Source organism: Vipera berus (genome assembly GCF_964194415.1).
Source record: "Vipera berus genome assembly, chromosome: 11".
In the NCBI taxonomy this organism is placed as follows: Eukaryota; Metazoa; Chordata; class Lepidosauria; order Squamata; family Viperidae; genus Vipera; species Vipera berus.
Genome location: NC_138214.1, coordinates 10847821 through 10864740, shown reverse-complemented (window position 1 = coordinate 10864740; position 16920 = coordinate 10847821). Strand labels below are relative to the sequence as shown.

General features: G+C 42.1%; 1 protein-coding gene across 1 annotated transcript in view; it reads left to right on the top strand.

Annotated features, from left to right (window-relative positions):
* Positions 1-16920, top strand: part of LOC308673052 (connector enhancer of kinase suppressor of ras 2-like) — a gene marked incomplete at its 5' end in the record, with an annotated part of 264161 nt that overhangs the window by 113611 nt on the left and 133630 nt on the right. The window contains 2 exons of the mRNA XM_081336433.1: positions 9937-10139; positions 14706-14793. Coding sequence (XP_081192559.1) covers positions 9937-10139; positions 14706-14793 — 291 coding nt within the window. The remainder of the gene's footprint in view (positions 1-9936; positions 10140-14705; positions 14794-16920) is intronic.

Here is a 16920-nt window from a genome sequence, read left to right as displayed (position 1 = left end):
CCCTCACCCTTCTCTTTGTTAAACTAGACGTACCCAATTCCAGCAACCGTTCCTTATATGTTTTAGCCTCCAGTCCCCTGATCATCTTTGTTGGTCTTCTCCGTACTCTTTCTAGAGTCTCACTATCTTTTTTACATCGTGGTGACCAAAACTGGATGCAGGATTCCAAGTGTAGCCTTACCAAGGCCTTATAAAGAGGTATTAACACTTCATGTGACCTTGTTTCTATTCCTTTGTTAATGCAGCCTAGCACTGTGTTGGCTTTTTTGGCAGCTGCAGCACAGGGATGGCTCATATTTAAGGGATTGTCCACTAGGACTCCAAGATCTTTTATGGACTGGACTGACCTCTGGAATTGCCTTCATGGCCTGAGCCTTCTCTCCTTGTGTCTTTAATGGATCATCAATGGATGGGGAAAATGTTTGCATTCTGCTGGTACAGACAGCATCAAATGGGTGAAAAAGATAAGGCATGTTTGTAAGGTTGTGTCACTGACATCTGCCCACCACATGAGATCCTTTCCTATGAATACCAGCAAAGAACCGAAGCGGTTGTTTGGGTCTCGACAGAGCAGAACACAGAAGTGCAAATTGTCACGGTTTGATTTGGTGACATGAAGACCCTTTATGCTAAATGACCTGGATATTGATGCAACTTTTTATTAGCAATTTCAAGTGGTCCTTAGCTGATGCAGGATCTGGGAGACCTCTCCTCATCAGTAACAATGAGACAAAAAAAAACCCACCTGATGGAGGATTTAAGAGTGTTCTCTGTACAACCATCACTGCTTTTTTATTCCCTTTGTACCAAGTTACCTTTGCATAATTTAGAACAGCTCTGCCTTTTCATTAAAAATTATTCTAAAGGATGGTTCAGCCTCCCGAGTGAATATTTGATAGGCAGTTCAGGCAAAGCTGCCTTCTAGTTTGTTTTTGATGTAAGCTTGGCATCAAAGAAACGTAGTGGCTTTGCATCTCATTCCTCCATGGCCGTGCAAGGATTATTTCTTCAAATGGGTTTCCCTTAATGTCATTCAGGCCCCCAATAATTGTGGCAACGTGGCAACAACAAAAAGACAGGCCAGAAAGGGACCCTCTGCTTTTTTAGATTTGAGATAAAACAGGAGGAAGCTACGGTTAAGAAAGGAAACCATTAGACAAATCAAGTCAACATCTGGAGGACAAAGGCTGGGAAAAGTCGGATCCTGGTAGGGTTCGTCCATTTGGCAGTTTAACACCAGTCCATGCTTACTATTACAGACTACATCATGTTGCTTGGGATTGTTATGCATATGCCAACATGCAACTATCAGGCCTCAAACCCAAGAATGATACCTGGTGGATATTTACTCTTTACATACCTACAGACAGGGCTTTTTTTTCTCATAGAACGCTCAGAATGGAGTTCCGGCACCTTTTTTGGATGGAACCTTGTAGGGTAGGCAAGGCGGGTTATATGACATGTATGAGTTCCGGCACCTTTTTCTTTTACAAAAAAAGCACTGCCTACAGACAAAATCTTGCTAGATTGAGGACTCTCCTATTTGCAGCTACAATACATTCTGGGAACTGTAAGAGAGAGCTTTCACCTTCTTTCTCTCACATATAACATCTGGGCTGAGTTGCCTCTTGCTCCTCTGGAATGCACCCCCTCTCTCCTAGGGATCCATCTCATTACCGCATTGCTTCATAACATGTATGGACTTCAACTCCCAGAATCCCTCAGTCACCATGTGTGGACTTCAACTCCCAGAATTCAACAATCACACATGTCATGTCCCAAACCAGAACTCATTCTTCCAAGCTGAGTTCTCTATTGTTTCATAGCTGTAAATCAAATCTTGCCAGACTGAAGAATCTACTTCCCACATCTACATAAACTTGGGGGACTGTTAGGGAGGGGCTGTCTTTACCCTCTTTCTCTCACAGATGATATCTGAACTGAGTTGCCTCTTGTTCCTCTGGAGCGTGCGCGCGCACACACACACACCTTCGGCAAATCCATCTCCTCGATGCATTCCATCCGAGCCTATTTAAATAGTTTGGCTTATTTTTCCCGGTTCTTCAGTTAGAAAGCACGGTCAACATTCACGTTGCAATCTTCTCAGTACCAGACCTAGGCCATTTTCATTTCAAAGGCTTTTAACCTTTGATGATTGGAAGTTGCTTTTAATTGCTTGTCTTTAGACAGATGCTTATTGTGGCTGCTTTCTTATTGTCATTGGCTCAGAGCCAGTCATTCTGAAAGCAAATCAAATTAAATGAGAGTAGTAAAAAAAAATGCAGATGATTTTTTTTTTGCATAGGAGAGAGAGAAGGAGGGAGGGAGGGAGGGAGGGAGGGAGGGAGGGAGGGAGGGAGAGAGAGAGAGAGAGAGAGAGAGAGAGAGAGAGAGAGAGAGAGAGAGAGAGAGAGAGAGAGAGAGAGAGAGAGAGAGAAATGCATATATATCCATAAAGATAAAGGCTTCCCCTGTCCAGTCATGTCCAACTTTAGGGGTGATGCTCACCTCCGTTTCTTAGCCAAGGGAACCCACATTGTCTGAAGATGCTTTCTGTGGTCGTGTGGCTAGTATGACTACATGCCAAGACTGGCTAGTATGACTACATGCCAACACTGTTAACTTCCCACTGAATTTGTCTACTCGCACTTGCATGCTTTCGAACTGCTAGGTGGGTAGTGGCTGGGCCAAGGAACAGGAGCTCAGGCCGTCACAAAGCGCTCAGGTGTTGAACCCGGGCTCTCAGCTTTCCAGCTGACCAGCTCAGCACCTTTAACCACTGAGACATCCTGCCCCTAGATTTGCTTAAATAAGCAATGAAGAGAAAACCACACTTAAGTCCATTTATAGAAAAAGTGCCACGCTGCACACGTATGTTATATAAAGCAAAAATGAATTTGTGAGTCATGCTTACTAGGGATGCGTAGACAGGCTGCAGACCAGTTCACATTTGTGATTCAGTTGGCAACTCAGAAAGCTGTTGAATTTATAACTGAGTCAGTTTAAAATTATAAACCAGCTCTGAGAGGCAATTTGATTTGGAGATTTGATAGAACAGTCTCCAAACGGAATTTCCAAATGAAATCTCTCCTCTGCCCTTATCATGTTCATAATTTAAAACCTGATAAATATTAAGGATCATCTGCATAGGAAATGCCATGTTGTTAAAGGGGGGGAAATCAATTATATATCAAAGAGGGCTGATATTAAATTACAATCAGTTGAATTTGATCCTCAAAATCTGGACATGATCATTTGCCCCATCCCATCCCATCTCCATATTTTTAAAAAAAAAATTAAAGTTGCTCTAGAATCACACTTAATACCAAAGCAGATACAATAAAATGTATTTGTAAATGTATAAATGGCATGGGTTCGAATTACCTTAGGGAGCACCTGCTGCCAGCATCAGCTTCCCATCGTCCTGTGCGCGCCCACAGGGAGGGCCTCCTTAGGGTTCTGCTGGTTAGGGATTGCCGGCGGGTGATTCCCAGGGGGAGGGCGTTCTCTGTGGGCGCGCCCGCCCTTTGGAACGAACTGCCAATGGAACTTCGGACTGCCCCCGACCTTCGCTCGTTTCGCCGGGACCTAAAAACCTGGTTGTTTGAACTGTCTGGCCTGGACTGAGGGGTTTTAAATTAAATTAATTTTAAATTTAAATTTTAACTTTGTCTTAATCCTGTGGGCTAGTATTAATTTAATTCTATTTTATCTTTCCTTTTTGTATTGTTATAACTTGCCCTGTGAACCGCCCTGAGTCCTTCGGGAATAGGGCGGTATATCAAATCAATTAATAAAAAAATTAATTTAAAAAAATAAAATATATTGAAATGACATTATAAATTAGCAAAGTGAAGCTCTGCACATTATACAAATACTGCCGTTCCCTAAAGTATCTTTGGTATGTCGTGAAAACTATCCTTCCGGCGCGATCTAAAGACTTATCTGTTCGAACAAGCTGGCCTGGCCTGATGGGATGGCGTCGGGTTTTATGTATTTTAACCTACTGTTATAGTTTTGGGCAAGCACCAATATTCTTCTCTTGACAGAAGCTCAGAATAAAAGGGTTAGGATGCTGAGCTTGTCGATCAGATGGTCGGCAGTTCGGCGGGTCGAATCCCGAGTGCCGCGTAACAGAGTGAGCGCCTGTTACTCGTCCCAGCTTCTGCCAACCTAGCAGTTCGAAAGCACGTAAAAATGCAAGTAGAAAAATAGGGACCGCTACGGTGGGAAGGTAACAGCGTTCCGTGCGCCTTTGGCGTCTAGTCATGCCGGCCACATGACCACGGAGACGTCCTCGGACAAGCGCTGGCTCTTCGGCTTTGAAACGGAGATGAGCACCGGCCCCTAGAGTCGGAAACGACTAGCACGCATGTGCGGGGGAACCTTTACCTTTACCTTTTTTAGGAATACGTAGATGGGGAACTTCCCCTTAGCAGCTATGTCAGTTTGACATCGGAGTATTCCCGCAAGATGTTTTCCCTGCAAAAAAAGCCCCGATAAGTTAAATTGTTTTTAAAAAGTGGATTTCTGTATTAAGACATTGTGAAATTTAGATCGTGTTGGCTTCAGTTTCTTCCTACCTGAATATCTCCACCTTCTGCCTAGGGAGCCGATGATTATCATCATTACCCAATTAAAATCTGTTGTGGAATGACAAGGTTGACGGGGCATGAAGCACACCTGACAAAGGAGGATTACTTAAGCACCCTGTTTCCTGCTTATTTTGCGCTTCTTTCCTTTTTACATCTCATTTAACAATGCAAGCGGTTGCATTTCACATTACCATCACATTCTGCAAAGAGCTGCTGGTTGGCATACTTGGGAATGAGTTTCCACAGAACTTCATAGGAGGTGTTTAAGCAGAAGCTGGAGAATGATCTTCATCCTCTGTTGCAGATATTTCATGAAATGGGGGTTTAGGCAGATGTCTTCAAGACTGTTCCTGGCTCTGGGATTCAGTGAAATTCTTTTAAAGATAAGCCTTAGACTTCCTCTAAGTCTAAGAGAATATATTTATGGCCATTAGAAAGCATTCTTAAACCACATGGAGTTGCATTTGGTTACAGAGTAAAATACAGGAGAAATAAGGATGGGTTTTGCAAATTATTATTATTATTATTTATTAAACTTATATACCACCCTTCTCCCGCAGGACCCAGGGCGGTTCTTGCTTGGTAAAAGAGCATTTAGGGACACTTGATTCAAATTTCTCATACAACCTTAGTTATGGTTAGGTTATGTCTATATCACTTTACAAAAAAAAAATAATGAAATGGATTGTACATGAAACAGTACCCACAGTGAACAGTGGAAATACAAGAAATTAAGCAATATCAAATTACAGTGACTCAGTCCAAAATTAAGATAAGGTGACGGATCCATTGCCAACATTCCTAACCAACAATGCTTACCCAAAGTATCAATATTACAATTGCAGATTGAGAAGTGAAGTGGAATAAGGGTTTTAGGAGTTTTACTGAATTACTTTCCATTGTCTCAATCTTACTGTTAATTGCTCATTTTTAGCCAGCAGTGAAATGTTTACATCTTGAAGCTAATTATGATTATATTATAATCTTAATTAGCTTCAACATGTAAACATTCCACTGTTATATTATAACCTTAATTGGTCTGATAATTTCCCCATTTTGTGAGCATCTCTAGATACCCTTTTAGGAGGAAATAACACAGTTCCTGCTGAAGCAGCTTTAGATGTTTGTGTAGATCATCTTTTGAGTCCTTGGGGTGTTACCTTTCACCAGATCAGCTTGCGAATCTCATTTCAAAGACGAGAATTGTGTAGTATCAAATTAACATAGCCAAAAAAGATTATAGACCAAATAACTGCCTCTATCCTCTTCACAGAAGGATCTTTAGGAAAAGGAGAATGTCCTGTACAATCTAAAAGGAAACTAAAATATTAGAGCAGTGTCGACTGGCATGCTTCGTGGTGGAGTCGTTATTTAACACCTCAAGGCATGACAAAAAGCAACCGATAGAAACTAACCAAGGAGAGATTCAACCTAGAACTAAAGAGAAAATTCCTGACAGTGAGAACAATTAATCAATGGAACGACTTGCCTTCAGAAGTTGTGGATGCTCCATCAGTGGAGGTTTTTAAAAAGAGACTGGACAGCCATTTGTCTGAAATGGTATAGGGCCGTGGTGGTGAACCTATGGCACGCGTGCCACAGGTGGCACGCAGAGCCCTCTCTGTGGGCACGCGCGCCATCGCCCCAGTCCTAGGCCTTCAGCTGGGTGTTATAAAACCTTTTCACTTTAGGCCTCCGCCAGCATATGCAAAAAAAAAAGGTTCAATCAATCAACTTCTCACGGGGAAAAAAAGATCTCCCAAAGTTGGAATTGATTGATTGAACTTTGCAGTCTCACCCAGTCTGCCGTTACCACTACAGCCACGTCCACTCGACACCTGACGATACATAAATGGGTTTTGGGTTGCATTTTGGGCACTTGGTCTCTAGAAGTTTTGCCATTACTGGTACAGGGCTTCCTGCTGAACTAAAAGACCTCCAAGGTCCCTTCAAAGTGTTACTCTCTCATTTGCTTAGATAATTGAGATGTTATAGAAATGAACAGAACACAGACAAATCTACTGCTACTATCAATAAATTAGATACCAGACAGTTGTAATGAAGCTCTGTGATTGGCTACAACAGGAAAACACCAGAGGAAAACAGCTAGGGGAGTCTTTTAGGCAAGCATCTACAATAGATCAGTGAACGTGCGGGTGGATGGATGACTTTGTTAGAAGCCAGAGACTCCACAAACGTATCAAAATGAAACCATAAGATCACTGACATTATTTTATAGCAGAACCGGAAAAAAGTATTCTTGCATTTGTGGATGTTAAAGTAGCATCTGATTCAACCTGATTCCCACCGCACTGTTGCATTTTGACCCACTGGCTTTTTACGTTTCCCTCCCTGTTCTCTTTGCACTGACATGGAAAGCCACTTAGCATCTTCCCATGTTTTGTAAAAGGATATCCAGTCTCGTTGTGTTTGTCTGAGAAGCAAAGGGGGAAAGAAAAACGTAGTGGTAGATAACCATTCCCCTTACAGTCTCTCATTCCCTGTCCAACGTGCTACCTCCTCGATGCTGGAAACAAACACCACCATTCAGCCATATTTTCTGTTGCAGCAGGCTTAGCAGCAGGACGAGCAAGGTAAGAAGACTGACAGAAGGCATCCATGAACACCAAGTAGCAGCCAGAAGACGCGATGAAAATTCTTTAATTTCACAACATGTAGACAGACTGAACCATAGTTTCAACTGGGAAAAGGTGATCAGCCTAGACCTAGACCAGGGGTAGGCAACCTCGGCTCTTTTATGACTCATGGACTTCAACTCCCAGAATTCCTGAGTCAGCTATGCTGACTCAGGAATTCTGGGAGTTGAAGTCCATGAGTCATAAAAGAGCCGAGGTTGCTTACCCCTGACCTAGACCAAGCCAAGTCCCCAAACGCCAGGGAATTTATGGAAGGCTGACACTCTGACAAATTAGCCGTCAACAGACACATAGACACGAGCAACATCTATAGACTATGCAAAAGAGACAAGCAACAGCCAAAAAACAAAACAAAAAGACCCAAGCAGCTCTCCGCCAGCAATCAGCACTCAGATCAACATAGATTTACTCCAAGATTAACATCAGACCAACAATCAAGTAAAACAATATGCCAATCGAGAAACTGTCAAAGAAGCCAACAGTAAACAGCCCAGCCAAAGAATCTCTAGGACCACCCGTGCCAACACTGACAGGGCAAGACACCAAAATATAAACTGACAGCAAACCACAGTCCTTACTAGCGCTGAGGATATTACCTAGTTTGGGTAATGAAACATCTGCAAGAAAACAAGCAAGCTCAGAGAGCACCAAGGAACCCACAGTTCTCCTCCTCCTCCTCCTCCTCCTCCTCCTCCTCCTCGTCTCCACAAACCCCACTCTCTTCTAGCATTGATGATGTTACCTAGTTTGGGTCATGAAATGTCTGCAAGAAAACAAGCAAGCTCAAAGCACCAAGAACACCACAGTTCTCCTCCTCCTCCTCCTCCTCCTCCTCCTCCTCCTCCTCCTCCTCCTCCTCCTCCTCCTCCTCCTCGTCTCCACAAACCCCACTCTCTTCTAGCACTGATGATGTTACCTAGTTTGGGTCATGAAATGTCTGCAAGAAAACAACCCAGATCAGAGAGCACCAAGGACACCACAGTTCTCCTCCTCCTCCTCCTCCTCCTCCTCCTCCTCCTCCTCCTCATCATCATCATCATCATCATCATCTCCACAAACCCCACTCTCTTCTAGCACTGCTGATGTTACCTAGTTTGGGTAATGAAACATCTGCAAGAAAACAAGCAAGCTCAGAGAGCACCAAGGAACCCACAGTTCTCCTCCTCCTCCTCCTCCTCCTCGTCTCCACAAACCCCACTCTCTTCTAGCACTGATGATGTTACCTAGTTTGGGTCATGAAATGTCTGTAAGAAAACAAGCAAGCTCAAAGCACCAAGGACACCACAGTTCTACTCCTCCTCCTCCTTCTCCTCCTCCTCCTCCTCCTCCTCATCTCCACAAACCCCTCTCTTCTAGCACTGCTGATGTTACCTAGTTTGGGGAATGAAACTTCTGCAAGAAAACAACCAAGCTCAGAGAGCACCAAGGACTCCTCATGTCAACCCTGAGTTCCAAATATTCTCCTTTATTGAAACTTCAGCACTGTTGATCCTGTCACTTTTCTGTCAAATCCTAGGGAACTGACCACCAAGACATGCAAACCATAGCTCATCGCTATGGCAAATCACAAGCTTTTGAGCGATTCTTCTCTGGTAATATAGTCCACTCTGTGACCTCATCAACAAAAGGAATTGAAGAGAAATTCTCAAATGCCTCTCCAGAAAGAGAAGCCGAAAGAGAACCTCTTTTGCAGGCTGTTGCTTCCGATGAGCAAAGATAGTGGGGGAAGCTAGACTGATTTAACAGCCACATGATTCATTTAACAACTGTGGCAAAAAAATGGGGCAAAATTCACTTAATAACGTAAATTTTAAGCTCAGTTGTGGTCATAAGGCTAGGACATACCTATATATTTAAAAGGCGTTGGGGTTTTCCCAAATGTTGGAGGTGTGGTTGTGAGGATGCAACGTATTTTCATATATGGTGGACTTGTAAAAAGGTTAAAGCTTTTTGGATTAAAATTTGGTGGAATATGCCAAAAATATTCAAGAAAAGGATAAAGTTTTGTCCGCAATTGTTTTTACTGGGCATTATCACAGATACTACCGTTGTGGACACTAAGTTGATGTTGAATTTAATCACGGCAGCGAGACTTTTAGTAGCGCAATATTGGAAGAAGGAAGAACTGCCGACTATAGAAGAATGGACTTTAAAAGTTTCCAATTTGGCGGAAATGGCAAAGATTTCAGCGTATTTGAAAGACCAATCGCAACAGAGATATATTGTGGAGTGGCGAAGATGGATTGATTACATCCAGAATAAATATGGGACTAAAAAGTTTCACCTAGCATTTGAATAAGTATTGGATTTATGTGATATATAAATTGCTTGTAGCTATTTTAATAAGAGTTAAAGTGCGATAGAATTTAATATTTCATTGTTGTTTGCATATTGTAGATTATGTTTGTTTGTATTTTTATACCCTGTATTTAGCTCTGGGAAGTCGGGGAGGGGGGATGGGGAGGGGGAGGGGAGGGGGTTGGGAGGGGTTTTGTTTTTAAAAAAATGTATTGTAAAACTTTTCAATTAAAAAAAAGGCATTGGGGTTTTGTTTTTTTGTGGCTTGAAATTGGTGCAAAATGAAAGCTGGGTCAACTTATTCGAAGTGTTTTTCCTCCTCCTTCACCTCCTCCTTCTCCTTCTCCTTCTTCTTCTAAGGTGTCCAGTTTCTCTTTTGCTTTCAGAACTACGGCTTGGAGACTGAAAATCTGAGAACGCTTTCCCACAAGCTGAACGCATCTGCCAAAAATCTTCAAAACTTCATCACAGGGAGAAGAAGGAGCGGTCATTATGACGGACGGGCCTCCCGAAGGCTGCCAAACGATTTCCTTACCTCTGTCGTTGACTTGATTGGCGCTGCCAAAAATTTGCTTGCCTGGTTAGACAGGTAATAATTGAGTTTGAATACTGTTTGTTCTCACTCTCTCCTTCGGTCTTCAGCATTCACTTTCCCTTTTGCAATTTCGTTCGTGACTGGTGAATATTTTTTAGAATTTGTATGGTAGAAAGACCTGCCCTTTTGGAGTTCATGTTGTATATATATTAAAAAAAAACAGAAGGATTAGGGGTGATATGATACAGTGTTCCAATATCTAAATGGCTGCCACAAAGAATAGAATAGAATAGAATAGAATAGAATAGAATAGAATAGAATAGAATAGAATAGAATAGAATAGAATAGAATAGAATAGAATAGAATAGAATAGAATAGAATAGAATAGAATAGAATAGATTTAGATTTAGATTTAGATTTAGATTTAGATTTAGATTTTATTAGATTTATATACCACCCTTTCCCGAAGGACTCAGGGCGGTTTACAGGGCATTTTAAAATCATATCAATATAAAATACAAAGTTAAAAGAGAATTAAAAGATTAAATTATCCCTGAAAATAAAACCCCAGTTAAATTCTCAGCCTGGGTCAGAGAGCTCAAAGAGCCAAGTCTTCAGGTCCCGGCAGAATGAGCGTAGGTCAGGGGCATAATAGAATAGAATAGAATAGAATAGAATAGAATAGAATAGAATAGAATAGAATAGAATAGAATAGAATAGAATAGAATAGAATAGAATAGAATAGAATAGAAGGGACCTGGGAGGTCTTCTAGTCCAGCCCCCTGCTCAAGCAGGAGAACCTATACTATTTCAGACACGTGACTGTCTAATCTCTTCTTAAAAACCTCCACTGATGGAGCACCCATGATTTCTGGTGGCAAGCTGTTCCACTGATTAATTGTCCCCACTTTTAGGAAGTTTCTCCTTAATTCCAGGTTGCTTCTCTCTTTGATCAGTTTCCAACTATTGAATCAAGGTAATTAAACCAAATAGGGATCCGGTGGCTCAGTGGGTTAGGACGCGGAGCTTGTCGATCAGATGGTTGGCAGTTTGGCAGGTCGAATCCCGAGTGCCGCGTAGCAGAGTGAGTGCCTGTTACTCGTCCCAGCTTCTGCCAACCTAGCAGTTCGAAAGCACGTAAAAATGCAAGTAGAAAAATAGGGACCACTATGGTGGGAAGGTAACAGTGTTCTGTGTGCCTTTGGCATCTAGTCACATGACCACGGAAGACATCCTCGGACAAGCGCTGGCTCTTTGGCTTTGAAACGGAGATGAGCACTGGCCCCTAGAGTTGGAAACAATGAGCATGCATGTGCGGGGGAACCTTTACCTTTAATTAAACCAAGAAGAAGGGGTCAAGCTATTTCCCAAAGCACCTGAAGGCAGGACAAGAAACAATGGATAGAAACTAATCAAGGAGAGAACCAACCTAGAACTAAGGAGAAATTTTCTGACAGAACAATTAATCAGTGGAACGGCTTGCCTTCAGAAGTTGTGGGTGCTTCATCACTGGAAATTTTAAAGAAGAAATTAGACAACCACTTGTCTGAAAGGGTATAGGGTCTCCTGTTGGATTAGAATACCTCCAAGTTACCTTTCAACTCTGTTATTCTGTTATTCCCAACCATGACAGTTTCCAACTAGGTGGACCCAGCCAGGCTGCCCATTGCCTAACATTCTGGGACTTGAAGTTTACCTTTTGGGAAATTACCAAGTTTGGGAACACAGTTTCTTAGTCTAATACTCTCGAGCTTGCTGGCAATTCTCCAGGGTTTGAAGTTGGACTTGTTCCAACCTTAACTGAAATGTTATGGATTGAGCTTGACGTCTTTTGCATGCCTAGCTCTCGCTAAAAAAATGATGATGGTGGTGATTTACTGGACTTACAAGCCTTTCCAATCACAATCACAATCGTAGGCAGCATTTGTGTAATCAGAAGCGGACGTCTATTTATAAGTCAGAATTTAAATTGCTAATAGCTCATTAGAGATCCAGTTTGAGGGGGTGGGGTGTTAAGGAGTCAGGCTAGAAACCATGATTTCTTGTCCCGCCTTAGGCACAAAGCCAGCTGGGAGAGTTGGGCCAGCCCCCTCTCTCAGTCCTAAGAAGGAGGAACAAACCATGGCCAAAAAACTTTGCCAAGAAAACTGCAGACTCTGGTTCAGGCAGTCACCAGGAGTTTTGTGTTGTTAATCCAAGACATTTTCCTATATGCATAAACCAATTGATCAGTGGGATGGCTTCTCTCCAGAAGCTGTAGGTGCTCCATCACTGGAGGTTTTCAAGAAGAGATTGGACAGCCATTTATTCAGAATGGTGCAGGGTCACCTGCTTGAGCAGGGGGGTGGACTAGAAGACCTCCAAGGTCTCCTGTTACAACCCTGTTACACTCTTTACTTCAACTGTTACTTCAGGACTTTGAGGAAGAGCATCAAAGCCGGGACCATCACCCAATACGATCGCATCTTCAATCTGGATAAACAATAGAGTAACTCATTAGATTTGACTAAGCCACAGAATGCAAAAGCGGTCAAGGGATGGTCATTGAAGAAAACAGATGCACATTTTCAGAAAAAAAAACATCTGGAAGGGAGATTTTGCTCCTTCACTCTGTGGCATTGCTGAAATGAAAATTAACGGGACTGGGTATTTTTAGCATTATCCAGTCTGAAACTACAAATCCAGACAAACCTGAAGCGGTCAGATTGATGGAGTACCCCAAAGCAGCTGAGGGCTATCTTATCTACTCTTCAGCAGAGTTGTAAAGGTAAAGGTAAAGGTTCCCCCGCAAATGCGTGCTAGTCGTTTCCGACTCTAGGGGCCGGTGTTCATCTCCATTTCAAAGCCGAAGAGCCAGCGCTTGTCTGAGGATGTCTCCGTGGTCATGTGGCCGGCATGACTAGACGCCAAAGGCACACAGAACGCTGTTACCTTCCCACCGTAATGGTCCCTATTTTTCTACTTGCATTTTTACGTGCTTTTGAACTGCTAGGTTGGCAGAAGCTGGGACGAGTAACAGGCGCTCACTCTGTTACGCAGCACTCGGGATTCGAACCGCCAAACTGACAACCTTCTGATGATCATGGAAGGTGAATTGCCATTTGTTAAATTGAAGGGGGGGAAAAATAACAGGTTATTTTTCTTGGTAAGCAGATTGCTCCCTATCTGTTCCCTCCAAAAATTCTTGGCTTTTATCCCCAATCAGAGACTTTAGTCATTTTAAGGATTGATATCCAGCCAAGGGCTCTGCATTAATCTTTCAGGATTTTGCTTGGAATCAAACTGAAGTTCTCTGCGTGCTTTACACGTTATCATTACCAGGTGAGCTGAAATCCTAAGAGTTAAGGATTGTAACTGAATTCATTGAACCAGCTTAATTCAGTTAATTAATTGAATTACAGTTGTGCTGGAAGTCTCCTAATGTGGGCAGTCCAAGCTAGGGAAGAAAGAACTGCCCCTCTGAAACCAGCTTACATATCCACCCCCTGGAAAGCAGAACAATTAACATAATAATTAATCCTGTTTGGAAAATGGCACAAATTGGTTCTTTGAGGGGGGGGAAAAATCAAAACTATGCTCATAAGCCTACAGTTCTAATGCTTTGCTAGAATTGAAATAGCTGGCCGAACATCAAAATTCCAGGAAAAGAAGTCAACCTAGAAAGATCCAATTTGGTGTAGTGGTTAAGATGCTGGCCTAGAAACTAGGAGAGTGTGAGTTCTAGTCCTGCCTTGGAGATGAAAGCCAAGCTGGGTGACTTTGGGCCAATCATTCTCTCAAGGCATCCCACCTCCCAGGGTTGTTGTGGAGAAAATAGAAGGTAAGAGTATTACATGTGGGAGGTGGGATGGTCCAGTGGTTAAAGACACTGAGCTGGTCAGCTGACAGTCCAGGTTTGAGACCCAACAGGGTAAGCTCCTGTTCCTTGCTCCAGCTCCTGCCCACCAAGCAGTTCGAAAGGATGCAAATGCAGGTAGATAAATAGGTACCACTTCGGTGGGAAGGTAACAGCATTCTGTGTGCCTCAATGTATAGACATGCTGGCTGCATGACCATGGAAGCATCTTCAGACAATGCCGGCTCCCTCAGCCAGGAAAAGGAGATGAGAACCATATCCAAGTCGGACACAGCTGGACAGGGGACCTTTTTAAGGGTATTATGTATGTTTGCTTCCTTGATTTGTAAAGTAACAAAGGTGGGGTAAAAAAAAACAATAAAATAAAGATCTATCCACTCAGTCCTTCCCTCACTCGTGGAGTGTTAGCAAAAGGCTTCGTATTGTAACCCAGGCTGGCGGCTATAAAGATTTGCAACAGAACCCCCAGAATTTGTCTTGTGAATCCGATCCAGGTGATTTTCATCTGGGGTTCAGGCCTATTCTCAATGCAATATTGCAGAAGGCAAAGGTGAACTACTTAAGAGGTTTTTCAAACCCACTTCTTGATGGTTATTATTTTGACAGATTTCTATTGACACTCTACCAAGTGGAACAAATCTGTGTTTTCAAGGTTCATTCCTCACAGTTTCTTGACGAGGATGAATTGTTTATAAAGCTTGTCTTATTTCGGGAATTATCAGTGATAAATGAACTCAGATGTTAAAATTCTCTCTTTTCCATAGGTCCCCATTTGTCAGCGTGACAGAATACTCGCTGCTGAAAAATAATATTGTTCAGCTCTGCTTAGAACTCACGACCATTGTTCAACAGGTAAGAGTAAATTTCTCTTCTACTAAATCACTTTTAAATTATTTCCATCGTGGAAAAATAAGGAGGTTGCATTTCTCTCTAAGGATAATAGATGTTAAATCAGCTATAGAAGGATCAGTTAGCTATTCAGGTTAGAATCAACCCAGAAAAGGTAATTATCCTGAAAGACAGTCTACAAACTTATGTAAATTAATCAAATGTATTGATTAAGAAAAACATTTTTATGAGCAAACAAGACAGTCCTGTGCATCTAATCTATTTATGCAGTCAATCATAAGTCTCTTCCATACAACTTTTCTGTTGTTGTTTTCTTAAACACAAAAAAGTACTCATTTTTTTTCCATGCAACTGACAAACACTTTAATAGATCCATTTTTTCTGTGCAACTATGTTTTTCTGTGCAACTGTGCAATTATATGTTTGGTGATTCTATACAGCTACTGCAGGGATGAAAAAAAACCCTTCTTGTATCTATCTTAGACTAATTCCAAGCACTTGTTATTCAAATCATTCTATTTTTTTTAACATGGAGAAATGTACAGCTTTGGAATTCTGAAATGCTTGTATTTTTAAAAGCTCCATTTCAAACCTAAACACTAAATTTCAAACGGCTCATTTCAAATGGTTGAAAACGACCTTTGTACCTAGAGGGGCCATTTAGTTATACAGGTAATCCTCGACTTACAAACATTTGAAGGTACAACAATCTTGGACAAAGGGGTGTCAAGGATGAAACTTTGGCAGCTATGTGCCTCTGTATTTTAACTTGCCTTTAGATTAAGCGGGGAAGGTGTTACTTTCAAGTGGGTAAGAAGGAGGAACGAAACTTTTTCAATTCAGCTGCAGACCATGAGAGCCTGAAGCCTTGTCAAGGACACCAGAACAGGTGTGGATTTGAAGCAGACGGTTCCCATAACAAAGTGGACTTGTTGATATGAATTACATAAGACGTTGGGGGTTTGGCCGGGAAAAATATTCTTTAAGTCTATGAACCGATGCGGGAACCTCAGAGTTAGTTTTGCTTCAACATAACCAAGCTGTGTATCCAATAAACAGTAAACATTTCGGAAATGGAATGAAACTGGAGTTTTATTTGGATTCTCGAGCTGGATGTTGACAAGGGGTTTATAATCAGTTCTCACACTTACAACCATCACAATGTTCCCCAGGGTCACAGGATCACAATTTGGGCTTTTGGCAACCAGCATGTATTTATGATGGTTGACAAGTCCAGAAGGGTCATGGGTTCACCATTTGCAACCTTCCCAGTCAGCTTCCAACCAGTAAAGTCAGTGGGGGGAGGGGCAGCTGGATTCACTCAATGACCGCATGATTCACTTAACTGCAGTGATTTGCTTAAGAACTGTGGCAAAAAAATGATTGTGAAATTGGGTGCTACTGGTCCCAACTGTGGTTATACATCGTGGATTACCTGTGCATATTGTTGATGGATGTTCACTTCCTCGTATGAATAAACTCCTGCCATTTAATGTCTATTTAAGTGGTCTCTCTTGCAACAGGAATTCCATCCATTTGTTGGGCTGTGAAAACATAGGTTGTTCAGCTAGGCAATGTCGGCTGGCGACCCCCAGGGGGAGGGCCTTCTCTGTGGGAGCACCAACTCTATGGAATCAGCTCCCCCCTGAGCTTCGGATAGCCCAAAACCTCCAATCCTTTCGCCGCGGCCTCAAAACACACCTGTTCCACCAAGCTGACCTAGACTGACAGGCATTTTAATTAATTTATATTCAGTATTGTTAATTCATTTTAAATTCTCTAATTTTTTATTGCACTGATGTTCTCAATTTCATTTTATCTTGATTTATGTACTTATTATATGTTTTATTGTTAGCCGCCCTGAGTCCTTCGGGAGATAGGGCGGGATATAAATCCCATCAATAAATAAATAAATATTCCAGTTCGATGCTCAGTACTTAAATGGAATGCCTGTTTCCAAATTCCCTAGCAAACAGGGGTGGGGGTTCTTCCTTTACTTATCCTCTCCGAAACTTCAATTACCTGTCGTCTCCCCAGTAACCTTTCTAACCGTTGGAATTTAGGTAAATGGTTCTATTGTTTAATTGACCATCTGCTCCTTGAATTTTGGCTTTTCTCCAAATTCCCCAG